At 37.8% G+C, this 20,556-nt stretch overlaps 1 protein-coding gene across 1 annotated transcript in view; it reads left to right on the plus strand.

Annotated features, from left to right (window-relative positions):
• Positions 1 to 5,488: 5,488 nt before the first annotated feature.
• rtn4rl1b (reticulon 4 receptor-like 1b) overlaps positions 5,489 to 20,556 on the plus strand; it is a 160,035-nt gene continuing 144,967 nt past the window's right edge. Inside the window, exon 1 of the mRNA XM_060888187.1 lies at positions 5,489 to 6,210. Within this exon, the coding sequence (XP_060744170.1) occupies positions 6,198 to 6,210 (13 nt within the window). The 5' untranslated portion in view covers positions 5,489 to 6,197. The remainder of the gene's footprint in view (positions 6,211 to 20,556) is intronic.

Genomic DNA, 20,556 nt, shown 5'->3' on the forward strand with positions numbered 1-20,556 from the left:
TGTGTAGAGCTGGAATATTAATGCTTAATGCTAGACAATTGTGTGTTTCACACTTTGTGGCAAGAGTTTGGTGAAAACCCACTCGTAAGTGTCTCCAGTTGGGCTGTTTGGCAGTGGTAGCTCAGTGATCAAAGCAATGAGCTACTGATCAGAAGGCTGTGAGTTCAAATCCTACCACCCCTTTGCTGCTATAATACTTAACCCCAATTGTTCAGTTCTCTCTCAGCTACCTAATGTAAATCTCACTCACTCATTTTCTACCGCTATCCAAACTATCTCGGGTCACGGGGAGCCTGTGCCTATCTCAGGCGTCATTCTAATGTAAACCTAACGAGTGTTTATACAGCTAATAAGATTAGACAAAGGAACAGATCTTCAGCCTTTACGAATATTTATTGCATTTTACTTCCATACTTCCTTTTATCCATAGCAGATTAGCTATTATTCATTCATTCATTCATTCATTCATCTTCTACCGCTTATCTGAACTACCTCGGGTCACGGGGAGCCTGTGCCTTTCTCAGGCGTCATCGGGCATTAAGGCAGGATACGCCCTGGACGGAGTGCCAACCCATCGCAGGGCACACACACACTCTCATTCACTCACGCAATCACACACTACGGACAATTTTCCAGAGATGCCAATCAACCTACCATGCATGTCTTTGGACCGGGGGAGGAAACCGGAGTACCCGGAGGAAACCCCCGAGGCACGGGGAGAACATGCAAACTCCACACACACAAGGCGGAGGTGGGAATCGAACCCCCAACCCTGGAGGTGTGAGGCCAACGTGCTAACCACTAAGCCACCGTGCCCCCCTAGATTAGCTATTACTGTAGCCCAAATTGTAAATGTAATGTTTTGTGAAAAATCTGTATTCAATACCAGAGTAAGTTAATGCAATCAATTTAAGTGTTATTATATAAGTCCTATAAAAGGTATAAAATGTATAAGTGCTATTTGAACTTATCTTTCAGGATGTATTCCTAATGTTTCCTTAATGCTTGTGAACTATGAAAGGTTCCAAGGAGTTTCATAGAAATGCTATTTTATATCTCAATGCAATAGCATCAAGAACATTTCTCCAAGAAATCTTTTTTTTTTGCTTCACATATTGTAAATGCAGAATAACAAGGTCTTTTTCAGTACGGAAACATACAAGTGGTTCTTATTACTGTCAGCATCAGTACCAAGGACAAACAATTTCAGAGGCACGCTGGACAGAATAGACTGAATGTTACGTTTTTAATAAGGGGTGAAAATTTTGGGTCAATCCTGGCCTGCCAGCAAGGATGCTGTATGGATGAAAATGTTTAAATTAATTGGTCAGTCTGGAGTTGAAATCTAAAAGAAACTTTCCTATGTAACTTAGTATAACAGCAACACTATAGTAAGTCTGAATTTCCAAACTCAAAATATAATTTAAATCTAAATAAACATTAATGATGTATCTCCAGGTTGTCTGTATGAATAATCCATATATTAGAGTTGCCTGAAAAGCAAAATTAAATGCATGAAAATGCAAAATAATCTTATCTATTAGCATATTGTTAAGTGCTTTTGAGAACCCCTAGAGGAGCCCTGATAACATCAGCAAAACTTCTTGTGCAAACTAATAGGATATTTAATATGTTATCTAAGCCCAAAATCTTATGGGATCATCATGGGGATCAATGTCCCCGAACCCTTTAATGTTTTTAAAAAAAAAACAATCCAAAATGCCATGTTAATGTGATGTTAAAGATGTAGTTCTAAAACCAAATCTTAAATAATGTGCCATTTATTTTATCTTCCTTTATCTTTATGATAGAGTAAGTTCAAAGCTTATTTTGCTTTTCTATATGTTGGGTAATCATGGAGCAGCATGTTCACTACTCCACTTACAATGTACATAAACAGCCTACACACCCTGTCCAAAACTGCTCAAAACTAGATTGTATACTGTATGACAACATCCTATTACTCTAAATAATTATAATTCGCTAGACTGTAGTTAAAAGTTATAACCTCTTGACTAAATTTTGTTATCCTGTCCCATCAAAGTCACAAGCCACTGTTAACTTATTTAATATTAGAACTCCTTTAATAACTAAAGTCTGTGAAAGCATTTAAAATCCTCACCATTAAAAACTTAAATCACACAACTGATTCTTGATTAACAATATATTTAAGTTGAAAATCTTTACTTACAGTCATGTGAAAAAAATGAGGACAACCCATAAATATTGGAAGATTCAAGTAATATAACTAAACAAATAAAATCAAAGAAATGTCTTTTTTTAAATGATCTGTAAAATGTAATAAAAAAAGTACACCCCCCACATTTATTTGTACTCATATTGGATAAAATGACCTACAGGTAGATCACAGCAGTTGCAAATGATTAGAACATGTTTACAAAGCATTATGAAGGAGGCTTGAATTATTTAAACTTCAGACATTTAGTTTGGTTTGCTTTTAATTGTTGAAGTGAGAGGTATCACCATGATGAGACCCAAAGAGCTCGCTGAGGGCCTTACAGCAAGCTATGCTACATTTGATGTCAAAGTGCATGAATATACAATCAGAAAGACACTGCACAACTTTAATTACTATGGGAGGTGTGCACAGAGGAAACCTTTACTGTCTAAGAAAAACATGAGGGCAAACTGAAGTTTGCCAAAGAACACTGAGATAAATGCCAAGACTTCTGGAATAACGTGCTTAATGAGTCTATAATGAATAATAAGTCTAAAATTTAATTATTTAGAGATCATAACAGAGGACATGTTTGCCTTAAAACCAACTAGAGCATTTCAGCAAAAGAGCTTCATACCAACTGTAAAACATGGAGGTGGAAGAGGTATGGTTTGTGGATGCTTTGCTGCAGCAGGACCTGGCCAGCTCACCATCGTAGAACCCACTATGAATTCTACATTGTACCAGAAGGTGAGGAACATGTGAGGCCATCTGTCAAAAAAATTTAAGCTGAAGCAGAACTGGACCTTGAAACATGACAATGACCTAAAACATACCAGTAAATCCACCAAGGACTCACTGAAAAGTAAAAAACAGAGAATTCTGGAATGGTCAAGTTAAAGCCCAGAACTAAATCCTACTGAGATCCTGTGTGGTGATTTGAATCGGACAGTGCATGGAAGAAACCCCTTAAACTTCACGCAGCTGAAAGAATTCCGCATTGAGGATTGGGGGAAACTTTTTTCAGTTCAGATGAAACTGGTAGATGGCTACAAGAAACATCTCACTAAGGTTATTTCAACCAACGGGGATATATTAACTATTAGGATACAGGGTGTACTAACCTTTTCCTGTTTTTATTTTGAAATACTTTTTGTTGTTTTCTTTTGTTTAATAAGTGATAAGTGATTAAGTGATAATATTGTTGTTGTTAAGTATTGCCCCCACGTCCCTGCATGCTCTCCTGACAATGTCCGGGCATACTTTGATGAGATTGGGGATGATGTACTGTGGATCTCCTCCTAGACCTGTATGAGGGTATCACTGAGCTCCTGGACAGTCTGCGGTGCTACTTGCGGTTTCAGATGCTCTGATACATAACGTGCCAAAGGTTCTTAATTTGTTTCAGGTCTGGGAAATGTGAAGGCCAGTCAAAGGCATCAATGGCATCAATGTCCGTCATACAGAAACTGTCTACACACTCTGGCCACATGAGGCTGGGCATTGTCATGCACCAGGAGGAACCCACGGCCCAATGCACCAGCACAATATCTGACAAAAAAGAGTTATGTTGGAGTATCTGAATTTCATGAAAAATTCATAAGCTTTTGAAACAGCAAGCTAAATGTGTTTGGATTTAGTTTGATTTCATGCTGGGGAAGAGTATCCCTAACCTAAAGCACTGAAACCTTTTATATAAATAAAGCTGTATATCATTGAACAAGTACAGGACAATGTAACCAGTATACAAACATTATGCAGTAAAACTGGACTTGCTTGGATATCATTATACAGACAATCCTTTATGCAATAATCTAATATATTCCAAACTTTATTTCATGAGTGATCAAAAAAAAAATCAATACCTGCTGAAACTGAATGATCATTTGATTTAAATATGGAAATACATGTATTTTTTTTTTTTTTTTTTTGTCAAACTGCTTAAATATCACCCTTGTAAATATTAACTATTTATTTTATCAATATCAGCTGTCTTAGTGTTGGGCAGTTCCTTGGCAAGGTTGGGCAGAAAACAATGCTAAGAGCAATATAACCAATATATTTTCAACCTGCCTAAGTTCCCCTACACCACCCTACTGTTGCACTCTCTCCACTGGCTTCTGGTAGCTTCGTGCATCAAATTCATACAGTATCACTGCTCGACTGGTCCCAGAGTAAGATATAGGTATACAGCAAGGCTCTTTTCTCTTCATTAAGGGGGTAGGATGAACTTCCCCTACATTTTCATACAGTTGACACTGGCTATCGTTAAATGACAGGTAAAGACTTACATCTTCCTGAAACATTTGAACCAGTGCTTATTTTCCATGTTTGTTTGGGGTATTTTAAAAAAACTCCCAACAGAGTTTGATGGTATCCTAAGTCTGTGACCTAGTGAACCAGTGTTGATGTATTTATTGATAGAGACTTCAAAGCACTTTGTAGGTCGCTCTTTATAAGGGCTTCTGCCAATTGCACTGTAAAGCTAAATCCTCATATTCCTTGTTATGCCATGCTACAAACTTTTTATTGTGAACTTTTAATTTTAAAATCTCACTGTTTCTTCACAAACATAATTACAGCTGAATAAATGCTGTGTGTGTATTTGTGTGTGTGTGTGTGTGTGTGTGTGTGTGTCTGTCTGTCTGTCTGTCTGTTTGTCTATGTGTCTGTAGTCCTGGGAAACAAAAATACTTTTTGAAAAAGCCAATAATATTTTATTTTGACTAATCGATGTGAAGTTTGGAGGTGGATAAAATGTCAGATGCAACAAGGATAGAAATCCAAACAAAAAAAATAATCCTAGAAGAGATTTAAGGTTTCTTGGTTTCTGAGATTAAGATTTAGGTGCAGGAATTACAATAATTAGCTGGATTAATAATGTGTCCCAACAATAAGTATGTGTTACAAGGACATTAATACAAACGTTAAAGATGTTTGTGTGTATAAAAGAGAGAGAGAGAGACAGAGAGAGAGAGAGAGAGAGAGAGAGAGAGAGAGAGAGAGAGAGAGAGAGAGAGAGAGACGGGGGGAGTGTGTGTATGTGTGTATGAGAGAGAGAGAGAGAGAGAGAGAGAGAGACAGAGAGAGAGGGGGGGGGAGTGTGTGTGTGTATGAGAGAGAGAGAGAGAGAGAGAGAGAGAGAGAGAGAGAGAATTTCATAAGCCTCACTATTGCACTTCCAGGCAGCGCCTATGAAAACAAAGACTCCATAATAAGATTTTTTTTTTCTTTCCAGTGGCTGGGGTTCATTGCCACTGCTCTGTGTGTATCTTAGATGGTCATCACACGGCTTGTGTGTAGCAGAAACTCTCTTTCTTGTTTTTATCTAGTGCGCAAACACACCGGTGTCGCGCCCTAACAGCGCCTTGCTGTCTCCTGTCTCCAAGCCGGAAATGTGAACGCGATGCTCTCAGAGGTGTAGTTGTACTGTAGCAGACACCACCACGCAGACACAGCTTCTTACTGGTGCTAAACACGGACTGGATTGTCGTGTTGCTCCAAACAACGTTCACTAAACCGATGGATCGTAGAGACAAAGTTTAACTGGAGACGCTTCACTGACAGCAGCAGCGTGTGATGCTCATGTACACTCGGGGTTGTGTTGGAGTTTAACATGATCGCTCAGTTCATGGCTCATTTCTGGATCTTTCTGGATTCTGGCTGCATGTAGGACCCGAAAAATAACAAACAAAAATAAAGAAAAAAAATTCAACATTTCGGACTGCAGGATGCGTCCCTGCGCTGTTCTGCTCCTGAGCTTTATCCAGGACCTGACAGGAGGAGAGTAGATCCAGCATCTGTGTAGAATTCTAATTCAGCCTGAACTCTCGCCTGCTGTGGGACTTTCATCACGGACGGAGGTGATCGCACCGACCGCCAATGCCTTCACCCGACATCCAGAGAAAACAGCATTGCTTCATATCATATCAACAGTGAGAAAATAATCACATCAGGACCGGAACGCAAGACTAAATGATCCCCAGAGGGGTTTAACGCGCACCAACACTTTTCCAACATGTTTAAACGGGGTAAGTCTCATGTTTATTTATTTATTTGTTTGTTTGTTTTGCTGCTTTGTGATCAGAAGTTGCACAGAAGGTGTTTTTTTTTTTCCTTTTTTGTTTTTTCAAGTTTCTAATTCTGTAGCCATATAAATGCAGTCTGGTGTTAAATATTGATTATTAGTCAGTGATCCCAAAAAAAAAAAAAAAAAATGCTCGTGCAGGTTCATCAATAGACAAGTTTAGTGGCGCGTGCGGTTTTGAAAGTTTAATGGGCTCAGCAGCAGCCCCCTTTTTTTCCATCTGAATTATATAGCGTATCGTGCTTGTGTTAAAACATCCTGAGATAAAACACGAATCCAGCTTGAATCATGAATCTATCTGGAAATCTATATATTTTTCATAATAACCGTGTGTGTCGCACTGCAGTTTTTATCAGTTGTTCTTCAGTTGAAAGCTGTCTGTGGCTCGGATGCGTTTCACTGGATATTTTCACTTGTGAATCAGTCATTAAAATGGACCATTAAGGGTTTGGATGTGTGTTTGCATAGACTGATGCTGTTGTCTGAGGATCAGTTTTACATAAGCAAACCCACATATGCTGACTTTACATGAATAAAATAATGGCTTTTCAGTGATTCTGTAGCTGTGCTGTTCCACTTCTGTCTCCACATCATGTCCAGTTTAGGGAAATAAAACGCATGAATATATTGCAGTCTGTCTGTTTTAGACAAAAGAAAGAAAAAGAAAAAAAAAAGGACTTTATACTACAACTCTACATTTACATATAGTGGACTGTCTCAGGTTCTCACTTCACTCGGACATGAATGGATTAAACTGATTGGCTGCTTTTCTCACAATGTGATTGGCTACATGCGAAACCGCAGACTCTTTACTAAATAGTATAGAACTGTGATTTAGTTCCGTTCGGACATTCTATTGAGTATGAAAGTCTGAATTGCGCTCACACCAGCCGTTGTTTTGTGTGCGTACACAGTGAGTCGTGAGAACGGGGGGAGAGAGAGAGAGAGAGAGAGAGAGAGAGAGAGACAGAGAGGGAGAGAGAGGCAGAGAGGGAGAGAGAGGCAGAGAGGGAGAGATGGAGAGGTTGGAGTGAGGGAAAGAGAGAGACAGAGAGAGAGTTAGAGGGTGGAGCGGGAGAGAGAGGCAGAGAGGAAAAGAGAGAGAGAGGCTGGGAGGGAGAGAGAGGGAGAGAGAGGCAGAGAAGGAGAGAGAGAGAGAGAGAGAGAGACAGAGAGAGGGAGAGGGGGGAGTGAGAGAAAGAGAGAGACAGAGAGAGAGAGAGAGAAAGGGAGAGAGAGGCAGAGAGGGAGAGAGAGGCAGAGAGGGAGAGAGAGACGGAGAGAGAGAGATGGAGAGGGGGGAGTGAGGGAAAGAGAGAGACAGAGAGAGAGTTAGAGGGTGGAGCGGGAGAGAGAGGCAGAGAGGAAAAGAGAGAGAGAGGCAGGGAGGGAGAGAGAGAGGGAGAGAGAGGCAGAGAAGGAGAGAGAGAGAGAGAGAGACAGAGAGAGGGAGAGGGGGGAGTGAGAGAAAGAGAGAGACAGAGAGAGAGAGTTAGAGGGGGGAGCGGGAGAGAGAGGCAGAGAGGAAAAGAGAGAGAGGCAGGGAGAGAGACAGAGAGAGAGGGAGGCAGAGAGAGAGAGAGGGAGAGAGGAAAAGAGAGAGAGAGACAGGGAGGGAGAGAGAGAGAGAGAGACTCATTCGTGAATTGATGATACACTGGCTGATTTATTGCTGTTATGATCAATCCTTTCTCAAGAAAAATCATAACGTTATTTGCAGCCACACCCTGACACGTGGTCTCAAAGTTCCTGCACTAACGTAATTCTACAGTAACTTCATTCTAACGCTACTCCAGATCTATATCAAGAAAAGATTATCCCAATTTTTTTTAGTTCACAAGCCTGAATGAAAAATAAATTTAAGGTAATGACTATGATCTTGACCATGAGGATGAGCTGGTAAACTGAGGGTTTAATGCTGGCCTATACGGTGACAAGGAAAAATGAAAATGTTCTATTAATTAACTGTGTTTATACTGTTATTTTACATTAATAAAGATATTTATTTGAAAAGATACATTTAAAAGAAGCAAACCATTTATAAAACACTAATTCTGCATAATAACATAATGTAGACATATTTACGAGTCTTCAATAAAAGATTCTAGCAATTTCTAATAGCGTTACCACATAATGAATATCATAGTATGCATTTTTCATAGCTTTTCACTTTGATATGGTTATACTGTGTTATGTGCTGCTGTTATATGGTTATACTGTGTTATGTGCTGCACTGACCCTTGATGCTCAGATGACAGTTGTTTTAGTTGCAGTTGATGACAGTTTTTTTTAGTTGCAGTTTAAGAGATTAACGTAATCTTTCAAACAAAGTAAACGTCAAAAACGGACTGCAACCACATTCTTTCTTTCTCTTTCTTTTTCTTTCATTCTCAAAACCACACACACACACACACACACACACACACAATGACACTTGTATGCAGAGAAAAAGATATTTCGGATATCAGATGATATTTCAAAGGTGACATTAAATATTGTCTTATTAAAGGCCTATCTGGACAGAGATGTTATGTAACTGCAGTATCTGCCATGCATATTTTCATTCATTTATGTTAATGACACACTGTATATGTGTGTATGTGCGTGTGTGTGTGTGTGTGTTTGATCAGTATGAGTACCCCTGACACTGTCATTGGGGCAAGGTTTATTTTAAGCCATGTGGCAGTGGCCTGTGTGTCAGGTCTGGGTGAGTGACTCCGTCGCAGCTGGTAGCTCCTGATCAGCACACAGTGAAAATGTCCCCACCCTGTCCACTCAGCCATGGGTAGATGTGTCAGTGCGATGCAGTGTGACATTGGTGTTCATCATGGCAGTAGGGGCTGGTGCATGTCCCTCTGCCTTATACCCTGTAAGAATCACAAGGAAGTGGAAGAAGACCCAAATGGCACCAATATGGCTCCATAAAACAACATCTACTCCTGCTGGACAGGAACAGTGGTGGCTTTAAAATCATGTCTTTTAATTACAAAGCACTTAGTGTTTTACTGGAGGGTACATTTATGGACTGGAATCCCTAGGATATTAAATCCTGCAGTCTTCTTATCTAATCTATTTAATCTAACATTAGCTCATTTCCTTGGTGCATGATGCAGAAAATGAACCAGCAATCATGTGGTCATCGATGCAAAGCACCCCTGTGTCTGCTGCTTGAGTTTGATTACACTAATATTAGTCTGATGTACATGACAATGCTATGAATGAGGGGTCTATATTGTTAAAACCAAAATTATTCTTGGGTACAAAAAATGAATGCAAATTACTTTATGGAATAGGGGGAAAAAATACAGCAAAAACCCACTGCAGTCTGGCATAGAAACCAACAGGAACCATTTTACCATTTGTAAGAGAACAGATGACTGAATATTAAGCAGAGAGATCCGAGTCAATCCTACTTTTTGACTAGAACTAACAAAGCTATACAATACTTTCCAATATACCTCTTATTGGATATGCATAGCTTTGTACCTCTTTAAAAAAAGGTTTGAAATGCTCTTTGGATCGCTCTCTCTCTCTCTCTCTCTCTCTCTCTCTCTCTCTCTCTCTCTCTCTCTCTCTCTCTCTTTCTCTTTCTCTCTCTTTCTCTCTCTTCTTTCAATTTAACTTCTTCTAGAACAGTTAGATTAAATTAAGGTCTGGTGACTGAGAAGGTCATTACATTAGAGACAGCACTTGCGCACTCTGCTCATATTTCTCATTCCTATTTCCCATATTTTTATGGTACCTGAAAACAAAAAAAAAGTACAATACAGTTTACAGTTAACTATAATTTACAGTTAAAGATTCAATACATATTGTATGGTATGGTATGGTATGGTATGGTATGGTATGGTATGGTATGGTAAAAAACATTTCTTTTGGCGTGTCAATGAGGGCATCTACGTTTTTTTTTTAAACGTTCAAATAGAGACAGATTTATTTTAGCTTTTCTATATGAGAATTCCAGTGGATTAAATAAATACATTCAGGAAATTGACTGTTTCTGGAAGATTCTAGAAGTTGCTTTTAAATTTCATTTGAATCATTTGATTGGCTTATTGTCAGAATTAGGAGTTATGTGGGAGTACAGTTTTGGCTGTAAAAAGACCTACAATGGAAAAATAAAATACAAACAAGTACATGCACATAAAAAAGCTCACACAGACAATGTACTATTCAGGAAAGAGGCAACAACTTCAAAAAATGTATAAAGTTTGGTCTAAAAGTTTCAACTGAACCATAAGACAAAAAAGACAACAGACATCGGTTTAAAATTACCACTAAATCCTACATCTCCATGGCATGAAAGGCAGTCACACAAAGAGAAGCTCTTACTTTTAGACCAGTGTAAAAAAGCCAGAATGTAGTTAGCAGGCAATCAGTAGTCATTTGGACCAGCACTATTTATGGTGGAAAAAGGGTAAGGCTTTTAATCTGAAGAAAACCATCCCATCTGTGATGCATGGTGGTGGGAGCATCATTTTTGTGGGTGTTTTCCTATAATAGGGACTGGCGCACTACACAAAATAGAACACGTGAGGATTATGAATAAGGAAGATTATGATGCAATACTGAAGCAACACCTCAAGACATCAGCAAGAAAGTTAAAACTTGGTCACAACTAGGGCAGGACAATGATCTTAAGCATGCATGCAAAATTGTAACAGAATGAAATAAAAGGCTGCATAGTGAAAAGTATTGAAGTGGCCCTGACCCGAATCTTATTTTTGGACCGAACCAAAAAAGTGTAGCCAAGCAATGAAGCCCAGAATCCTGACTGAATTACAGTACACCAGTTCTGTCTGGAGAAAAGGGCAAATATATTGTATTGTGTGAAGTATTATATGAAGCTTGTGGTAGACTATCATAATTGTTCGTTTTTTTTATTTAAGCATTTAAAAGGCCACCAAAAAATTTTGAAAATAGTCTATAATGTTACAGCAAAAACAGCAAAAAAAAAAAAAAATCATGGCTCTATGCTATTATGTTATTATTTTTATGTTGTTATTCGTTCTGTAGAAACATAGCAGACACCTAATTGACCTAATACGTTTGGTAACATAAAGTGTAAGGAGTTTGAATGTCTTTGACCTCAGCTGCATACAGTATGTGCTTTTGTTCATCAAAGGATTAAACATAATGCACCCCGAGAAATGCAAACTTAAAATAATGCCTATGAACAAAATAGTCTAAATAAACTAGGGCTTTAAGTAGATAAAGCTCAAATAGTAATGTTTTCTGTACAAGAGTGCTGTGTGCTTTTTTGTACAATTTCACAGTTTTACCTCAGTGTCCTTCAGAGTAGAAAGAAGCTTGCTTCAATGTTGTTCTCATTCAGAACATTGCATACATCAAGAATCCATTAGAAGCTATTTGTGCATTCATTCGCTCTCGTGAACCCACACACACACACATCCACACACACTCTAAAAGAGAGATGCTTTTACTATAGTAAAAGATGCATACATCTAATTAGGAAAAATGATCCATGTTAATAATTAATGTAAAATAGAAAGATGGTACCATATTTCCATTAACAATAACATTTAACCACATCAGCATTCAAAATAAGACTGAATAGACATCAAATATTCAGACCAGGTGTTTCACAGACTGCACAGTATATTGCCTTAACTGCATTTTATTTAGTATTACCGAGGTTGTGTGCCAGTTGATTTCCCAATTGCTATTGTTGTTATTATGCTTATTGATTACAAGAAAATAATAAGTATGATGCAATCTTTCAAGTTGTTATTATCTTTAGTCAATTAGGAAGCAATCAGTTAGCATAATAACCGAATTGACTGGCACATCAATTTGTACAATTCTTGAAATTATGTAAAGCATTATTATGTTTTATAATAGTAGTTTCACATAATAATCCTTTCACATAATAGTTCCATTGATTACAGAGATTTTAATGGCCAGTTATTACATTAATAACAGCATAGTATTTGTTTACCAACCATCTCAAACCTTTGGAGTGGTAAAGTACACAAAGCATATTAAAGAAGCCTTGCAAGCGGTTATATGTACGTTTTATATTCAGAGGTATTTAGTTAATTTGAAACATTGATCATTCCGCTCACATCTTCTTTCTCCCTATAAAGTCAAAGCAATCAGTTTCTATGAAGCTCCAAATAGGAATAAAACTATTTTCTTTAAATGTTGCTGGAATGAAATTTAAACAGAAATAGTAACACCCGTGTGAATCAGCCTCAAATGACCAGCCGTGACAGATCAGAGAGGCGACTGGTGGTATGTAATGCGGAAAAAGCTGACGCGAAATGTCTTGTAGCTTGGCTGCTCTGTCCTTCACACTGTATTTATCTGTCACTTCCCAAAGAGCTATCTTTCTTCCTTTTACCCCTTTAAGTATACACTCAGATCAGCCAGAGCCATTTAAACAGAGACATTTAAGTCTGCTTAGCACAGCTGAACAGAGCACTGGCTCTAAGATACGCTCTAAAGGCCATAGTAAGAGGTGCAAGTGTTTATTTTAGCATCCGGACCATAGTTTGGAAAGTTCAGCTAATGCATCATCAGTAACACTGTTTATATTGTAATGATTTCTGACATATGAGCAAATTATTCTTTTTCAATTGATTCTTAAGACAACAAACTGGTTGTAATCTTCAAATAGGACTTATTGGTTATTATTGGTTTTAAATTCCAGTACAGCTCTAACATTATAACAGTTTAACGTATAATGTAACATATAATGTTCAGCTCCATTCCCTGAGAGCTGACCAGCAAAATAGAAATGAGTCAAACCTCAACCTCATCTTGATTGACTTGTCATTGTTCAGAGATATGCGTAACTAAATGAACCAAAACCACCAAAACTTTGAATTTAATTTTGTATAGAATTTTTAACAATACAAGTGATCACAAAGCAGATTTCTAGAAATCAGGATGAAGATTTAGAGCCTTATTGAGGAAACCTAAGGTGAGAAAACACTCCCTGAGACAACACAGGAAGGAAATCTTTAGAAAAACGATCTCAAAAGGGAACTTGTTCATCTGATAGCAGGATTATGAATCATTATGGTACTGTATATGCATGCAGAACTGTAAAGACAAGGAATAGGATATGTGTTAAAAGTATGTTCAGTAATAGCATATTTTGAATAAGAATCTTGGTACAAGAACAATACAGGTTTTTATGATTACAGTAGCAGTTCTTACAACATAGAAAAACACAACATCCAGGTGAGATTATCCGCTAAGCCAAACCTATGATCCGTTGGACACTTGCCGATCCAAATACCTGACATTTTTGTCCATCACTGCGATGTGCCCATCACTTTTGTCTATCACTAATATGAGAGTTTATGTTAATAACAGAGTTAGCATATTAAATTAATGAATGCGAATCAAATGGAAAAAACTTCTTGTAAGTGATAAAGACACACAGCAGAAACGTTAATGTACTTATACTATTGGGAATTTGTTAGATTGTTGATAGATGCCTTTAAAATCATTAAAGCAATATCATAAAAACGGTTCAAAATGTGAACACAAGTAATAAGTAAGCATATTGAAAAAGCATAACACACATTATGTGAAGCAATTTGGAGGTTTTCTATTCCCCTGAGCAAAATTGGCTAGTTCAAAAGAATCAGCTTGGTAAATGAATCAAATTTTCCATCACTATTATAGTTGAGTGCACAGTAGATTTATTTGTGAATAGATTCCTACTGATCTCTCACGGTGGCTTTATTTTACACCCATACAAAAACATTATACAATTCCTGTCCTTGTATGGATTTGCTTTACAGAATTTCTATACAAATTGACTTTTTATGCAATTCCTATTCCATTGGCATATTTTAGACTCTTGGTATAAACATTGGTAAATCCCCATCAGTTTAATTCTGAAGTTATATATACATGCATTTTATTTGTGGATTAACACTGTAGTGTTAGATAGATGTAGACTAAACTAACTAAATAGATAACTAGGGGTTATTTATCACTTTCCCTTTGCACAATTATAAAGAAGAATCCACGTCACCAATACCAGTTTGTCAATATCAATCTTATAGGAATGGTGAGCAGATTAAATAACTAACTATCAGATTTACCTGCCATTACACTGTCACCACATAGCTGCGTTCAAGCATTTGATGAATAGCTAATTTTCTAATTTGTGCAAGAGGAGCATCATTTCAAATGGGAATTTGGACGCAAGAAAGCGGGGTTGATTAGAGTGCAGCCGTGAAGTTTTGTATAAAAGCCAAGTCATTCAGAGTGAGAGCAGAAAGAGTCCTTGATACTGATTAAACTATTGTGCAGATAATGATGGAAGTAAAATAGAAAAATTACAAACAATGAAGTGGGAAAGCCTATAAATGATAAAGTTAATTTTAAAATGGCATGAATACAAAAAAAGTTACAGTGTCTTCTAATTGTTATGACTGCTTTTAGTCCGTGTAAAAAAAACATTTAATTAGATGACATAATGATTTGTGCTGAGAGCATAACTCATTTATTGGATTCTGTTGATTACTAACGTTATGTTATTTTGCCATTATTTATCTCAACATTCAAATTGGATTATTTACCTAATTTCACACACTGATTCATAAAGTCTAAAGTCAGAGATAGCATTTTTTTTTAAAACGTTAAGTAGTTTGGGCTTTAGTTGACATTTTAGCAATTTAACCTAGCTGAAAGTGCACTTGTCACACATAATTCCATGAAAAACAATAATTATGAAAAAGGGTTATGTGAACGCTTCTGCCCACTGTTTAAGTTATGTTCGTTAAAATATGGATTTTTTTTTATAAATTATATATAAATTAATGTATATTTAAAAATCTACATCATATGCATAGTTTAAGGAATCTTTTCAAATTAAATTTTCATACAAATATATTGTGCAAAAATGTATATTTCAGCAAGTATATACTGTAACAAGTTCAGTCCAAGTTCAAATCTCAATATATTTAACATACATATGAATTTTGTTTCATCCTATGTTCTGAATTTTGACCTGTGCGTATTTCCCAAGTACAAGCAAATTGCAATGGATACCAAACTAATTAGATTTTTCTAATTTGGGCTCTGTGTGATTCAGTCTGGCCACAAGAATTTGTTGTAATTGACTGAATGATGCCTCTTATCAAACAGATGAGCTTCATTTGCTTCTGGACTATGGAACATGCGTCAGAGTGCCCTGCATGCCGAATGCCTCATTTGTGCAGACATTCTGAGAATCTTAATGGTGTTAGAGGAGTAGAAAGTTTAAGGTCATTCCTCTCCTCTCTTGTTTCTATAGTTCTGTGTTTCTATGAAGGTACACTATATGGCCAAAGGTTTGTGAACATCTGGCCATCACACCCATATGTGCCTGCTGAAAATCCTGTTCCAGATGTAGTACCCCTTTGCTGTTATAATGTCCTCTACTCAACTGGGAAGGTGTTCCAGTAGATTTTGAAGTGTGGCTGTGGGGATTTGTGTTCATCAAGCCACAAGAGCTTTAGTGAGATCAGGCACTGATGTTGGGTGAGGAGGCCTGGGGTACAGTTCATCCCAAAGATGTTTGGTGTGGTTGACGTCAGGGTTCTGTAAAGGATAATCAGGTTCTTCATAGAGCTTACTTTGTGAAGAATGTAGTGAAAAGTAATTGCAATGCTACAGCACAAACCTTTGGTCATATAGTGTATATTGATAATTATGAAACAGCATGTAAGGATGCCATGTCAATGTGTGCAAATTGTTCCTGAAGCGTTCCTCTCATTACAGTACTTTCAGCTCTAGAAAACAGGACTAGCTAAGTAATTCTCAATCAAAATGTAATAGAACCCATGATATACTCGAATGTATTTTTGGCCATGTGTGTCCAAGAATTCCACCGGTGGTTCAAGCTGCATCCTCCTTTGCCCTTTTGCATCACCTGAAATTTCAGCCCAAATTTCCTGATTTTCTCTTTGGAGTGGAAATGAGATGCTGGCTTGGTCATTAGCAGATGGTAATGAGGTAAGCGAGACAAACAACCCTAAGCCCTGTTGGTTTTGCTAATATTAATAATTAATCGGCAATTAAATGGCTAATTGCGGTGGAAAGGTCAAAGTCAAAGTGAAGGCCGCTGATGTCGAGGAGCAGGGTGTGGAGAGAGAGGCTGAAGATGACATATCCTGTCTGTGTTGACAGGAATCCCGAGTGTTTTCGTGTCACGCTGATGCGCTCGCCTGCCACAGCTACAGTATGAGCCATCAGTACTGAGTCCGGCTTTCTTTCCTACCCCCAGGGAGGTTGTTATCTGCCTCTCTGCCCTTACTCACTACTACTAATCTGGTGTTCTGTGGGTGCATTCGCCAATATATACATAATATGTACATAAGCCACAGATAAGAGCAGCGATCCAAATCTCAAAGTATGTACATTACATATTCAGAAACAAACAGACACACACACATGGTGTGCAGACAAATTTATATTCATTCAGTCCTTTTCAGTGACACTTTCTGCCTTCTGGAAGTGACCTTCAGTGTGGATGCTCCTCATTACGATTCTTAATATCACTCTTATATTCTACTCACGCCACCCCCAGCTCTGAATTATTCAGATCAGTGTAAGCTTAGCAAGGTCCAGTCCACTGCTTGTTTTCTTTTTTTTTCCCCAGATAGAACTTCCTTTGTTTTATGCACTTAGTTTTATTAAACTCTCAGCAGGGAGCTGATGTTAGATGTTTCAAACAGTTGGACATTTTCTATATAGGAGTGCCATGAATGGTCTCACATCTTTCTTTATCTCACTGGTGACCTCCTTGTTTGCTCCTCTTGTTTACCACCACCCTGAAACCCTAAGCATAGTCTCTCTCTCTCTCTCTCTCTCTCTCTCTCTCTCTCTCTCTCTCTCTCTCTCTCTCTCTCTCTCTCTCCATTAATCAGACAGGATATTGTGATAGTGAGATGAGGATGGGATCTCTCTAACAGCCAGTGTTCCTTTGTAAGACTGACTGTTATCAGTGTTCTTTCTTTACTTGGTGTTTCAGACCCGGTGAGAGTTCGGCTGTCCTTTGTGCCTCCTGCAACGAGATTATAGTGGCTCAGAAATGCACATGTTGAGGTCTTCCAGTTTCTCTACACTCCTGATGCAATCCCCACCTGAATCTAGTCATCTCAATTAATAAACACGGATTATTTCACTCCTCCTCCCTCCTAAGGTTAATATCTCTCAGCCAATCCTAGCAAGCACCTGCACCCACACTGTGCTAATGTGTGTATGGACTTGTCTCTTTTTTTAATTACTTCAGTGCCAAATTGTACAAAGTGTTTATTTATGAAAAACCAACATGAAAGTCTTTTTCTTTGCTTGTTTACATTGGAGCTGAATCACGGTAGAAGACGTTATGCTGGTTGCAATTCAGTGCACACAGGTAAAATGGAACAGTTATCTTGTGAAGAATATTTGTTCAAGGTCTGTTCCCTAAATAAGCATCTCAAAAAAAGACACTTTTTAAAATGTTGTTTGTTTCGTAAAAAAGGTCCAGAACATTGTCAAATTATTAACCTTGCATATTTGTTCTTACTCTGTTCACATGGCTCGATTTCAAGCATGCAATATATGTGTGCAGAATAGTTTTCTTTTTTAATACATTTTTATTTAAGAATGAATAAGTTTGATATCCTTGACATTTGCTCACAGGTGTGTAGTACTTTCTCCCACAACATTGTCCACCAAACGATGCTAGATTAAGACCTTGACTTGAGTTCAAACCCACACCATTTCCAGGATATGTGAGTGTGGAGCAACAAAAATCTGCTGCTTTGTACCACACAGATAAGTTTTCCATCAGATGTGTGCTTACATGTAGGAGGCACAGACCAGGAGTGAAATGCTGTGTACTTTTTTTTTGATGGTATGTACACAGATTGATGGAATGACAATCACTTCCTCTTATGGGGAGGTTTGCAAGTCTTCAAAGCTTGACTATAGTCTGCTAAAAGGTTTATCTTTTCCCTGGATTTTATCATTCTCCCATGGCTTAGTAAATATAAATTCAGTGGAGGAAGAGCAGTGGGCAGTTGTTAGCGTTGCCAGGGTCATACTTTTTTACTCAAGTCCATTGTGCTTGTTTAAAAATACAAGATTATATTTTTATAGCAAATAATCTAATAATATTCTAAAATGAAATAGATTTTAAGAATAAATTCATATGCATAGTGTCTGTGATGTACAGAACCATTTCTATTATAAGCTACACATATTACAAATACTAGAGAAAGGCTGATGTGATATGGAGTGCATTATAGAATACACAATAAATGTGTATGCACCAATTGTCACAGCTTTACTTGTTGTATTCTTACTTAACAAGACATGATGTAGTACCATTCTTTGGCTAGCATGAACACAGAAAGCTAGTTAAACCCCAGAGGAATTCATTTTTTTTTTAAGGTTAGAAGCAAAGGCACGTGCAGTTGTCCCAGAGTACGGTGCCGATCTGGTGGGTCAAGCAGGTGATTGGCGGCCCTCTTGAGGGTGCTTCTTCTCTTTGTTTTTTCCCAGTGAGTGGCATTTTTATCCCCTGATGAGCCACATGCCAGGGTTGTTTGGGACGTCGTGTGGCAACCAACCGTGAGCATTTAGTTCCAGCTCTGCACCACACACTGAGTTTTGCTTTTGTCGTGGTTGCTTATATGGTTATCTTTAAGGTTTTGCAATAATTTACTCCTTAAACTTTATGGACAAGCATTTTTACTCTTAAATTCTCCATTCCTCAATATGTCCTCAATACAGATTCATGTTAAACCTCACTGATTGCACGATTGCGTATTTCAGAAAGTATCACAAAGTATTTCTTATGTCATATCACAAAATGTCCTTATGCATGCTTATTTCATCCGTGTATTACTGTATTTCTTTAACATTCAGATGTCTTTGCTTGCTTTTGTCTCTTTTTATACACAAACAATCTAATTTTGGCCTTTGAATAGAGAATAAATAAATATAATAAGAATAATGAGAATAATGTCTATAATGCAAGAAAATGCAACAACAAATCCATCTTCACTGCTAACGTGCAGACTCAGCTTTTAAGTCAGCTCTCTGTGTCTTTATGCCAAATAATTAGTAAATTATTAAGCAATATGGAAATGTTTATAAATTATTAAGCAGCATTGCAGACTTGGTTGGTTCTGCCTGACAGTGATGAACAGTTTGAAGTCTTTCTGTTAAAGCTACTACAATATTATATACAAAAATAACTCATAAGGTATTTTTAGGAGTTGTAGTCACTTTCACTGGATTCCTTTTTCATTGTAAATATCAATACAGCATTGTGGTTGGACTAGTGATGGATTTGCTGGACTGAGATCAAAAACAGCTTTCACACTCAACCAAATCTTCTGAATTCTTAGCCCGACTCGCCCCGGGTCTGGAAAATAAGTGCAAATATTAAAAATGTTCCTCACATTCCTCACTCTTATATCTTCATCCTTATAGTATTAGTTTCACTGTAGTCATGGAATAATTTAAAGTAGTTTCTAAAATGAGATGAATAACTGAATAATTGGATAAAGCGGCGAAGCAATGTTATATCCTAAAAAGTGAATGATCTTCCCTTTAAGCTACTCTGCTTTCCCACTGGGTCCTGGTTCCACTGAAGAAATTTTGACAGCAGTGAAAGAAACCCTGTTCTTCAATCCGATAAGAGAAACAGCGGAGAGGATTCGCAGCGCAAGAGACACAGACGTACTAGCATACAGTGACGGTCTCCAATCTGCTCCCACACACAGCCTCCATCACACACTATCACATTCCCCAGAGAACCAGCAAGTGTGCTGAAACGTCAGCTTGTGACATCTCCTACTGTGCCTTCAGAACCAACAGGTTCAATGCAAGATCATGATCTCTTTCTCTCTTTCACACACACACACATGCAGAGAGAGATCAAGTGCAATCTTTCATATCATCCACAACAGAAAAGATTGACTTTGTCCAAGGAAATTAGAATTCAAAATGGTAAAATATTTAGAAAAATAAGATTGTTATTTGATCGGAATGCATCAAATGGCATATTGAATTTAAAAATAATAATAACGTGCAAGAGGAGTTGTTATCCAGTATTGCACTGTCGGCCTATGAATTCTTCAATACTGCTGGATTTATGACAATACGTCTTTCCACAGTGGGAGAACGACTTCTGGCTAAGATATTACCTCAGTCGATTTGTCCCTGTCTTCAGTAGCACAGTCCTGTCAATTATTTAAAAGAGCAAAACAACATCAGAGTGGAGCAGGCAAGCAGTTTGTGCCAAAGCTTCTCATTTACACCCCCTATT

Source organism: Tachysurus vachellii, chromosome 15, assembly GCF_030014155.1.
Source record: "Tachysurus vachellii isolate PV-2020 chromosome 15, HZAU_Pvac_v1, whole genome shotgun sequence".
NCBI lineage: Eukaryota > Metazoa > Chordata > Actinopteri > Siluriformes > Bagridae > Tachysurus > Tachysurus vachellii.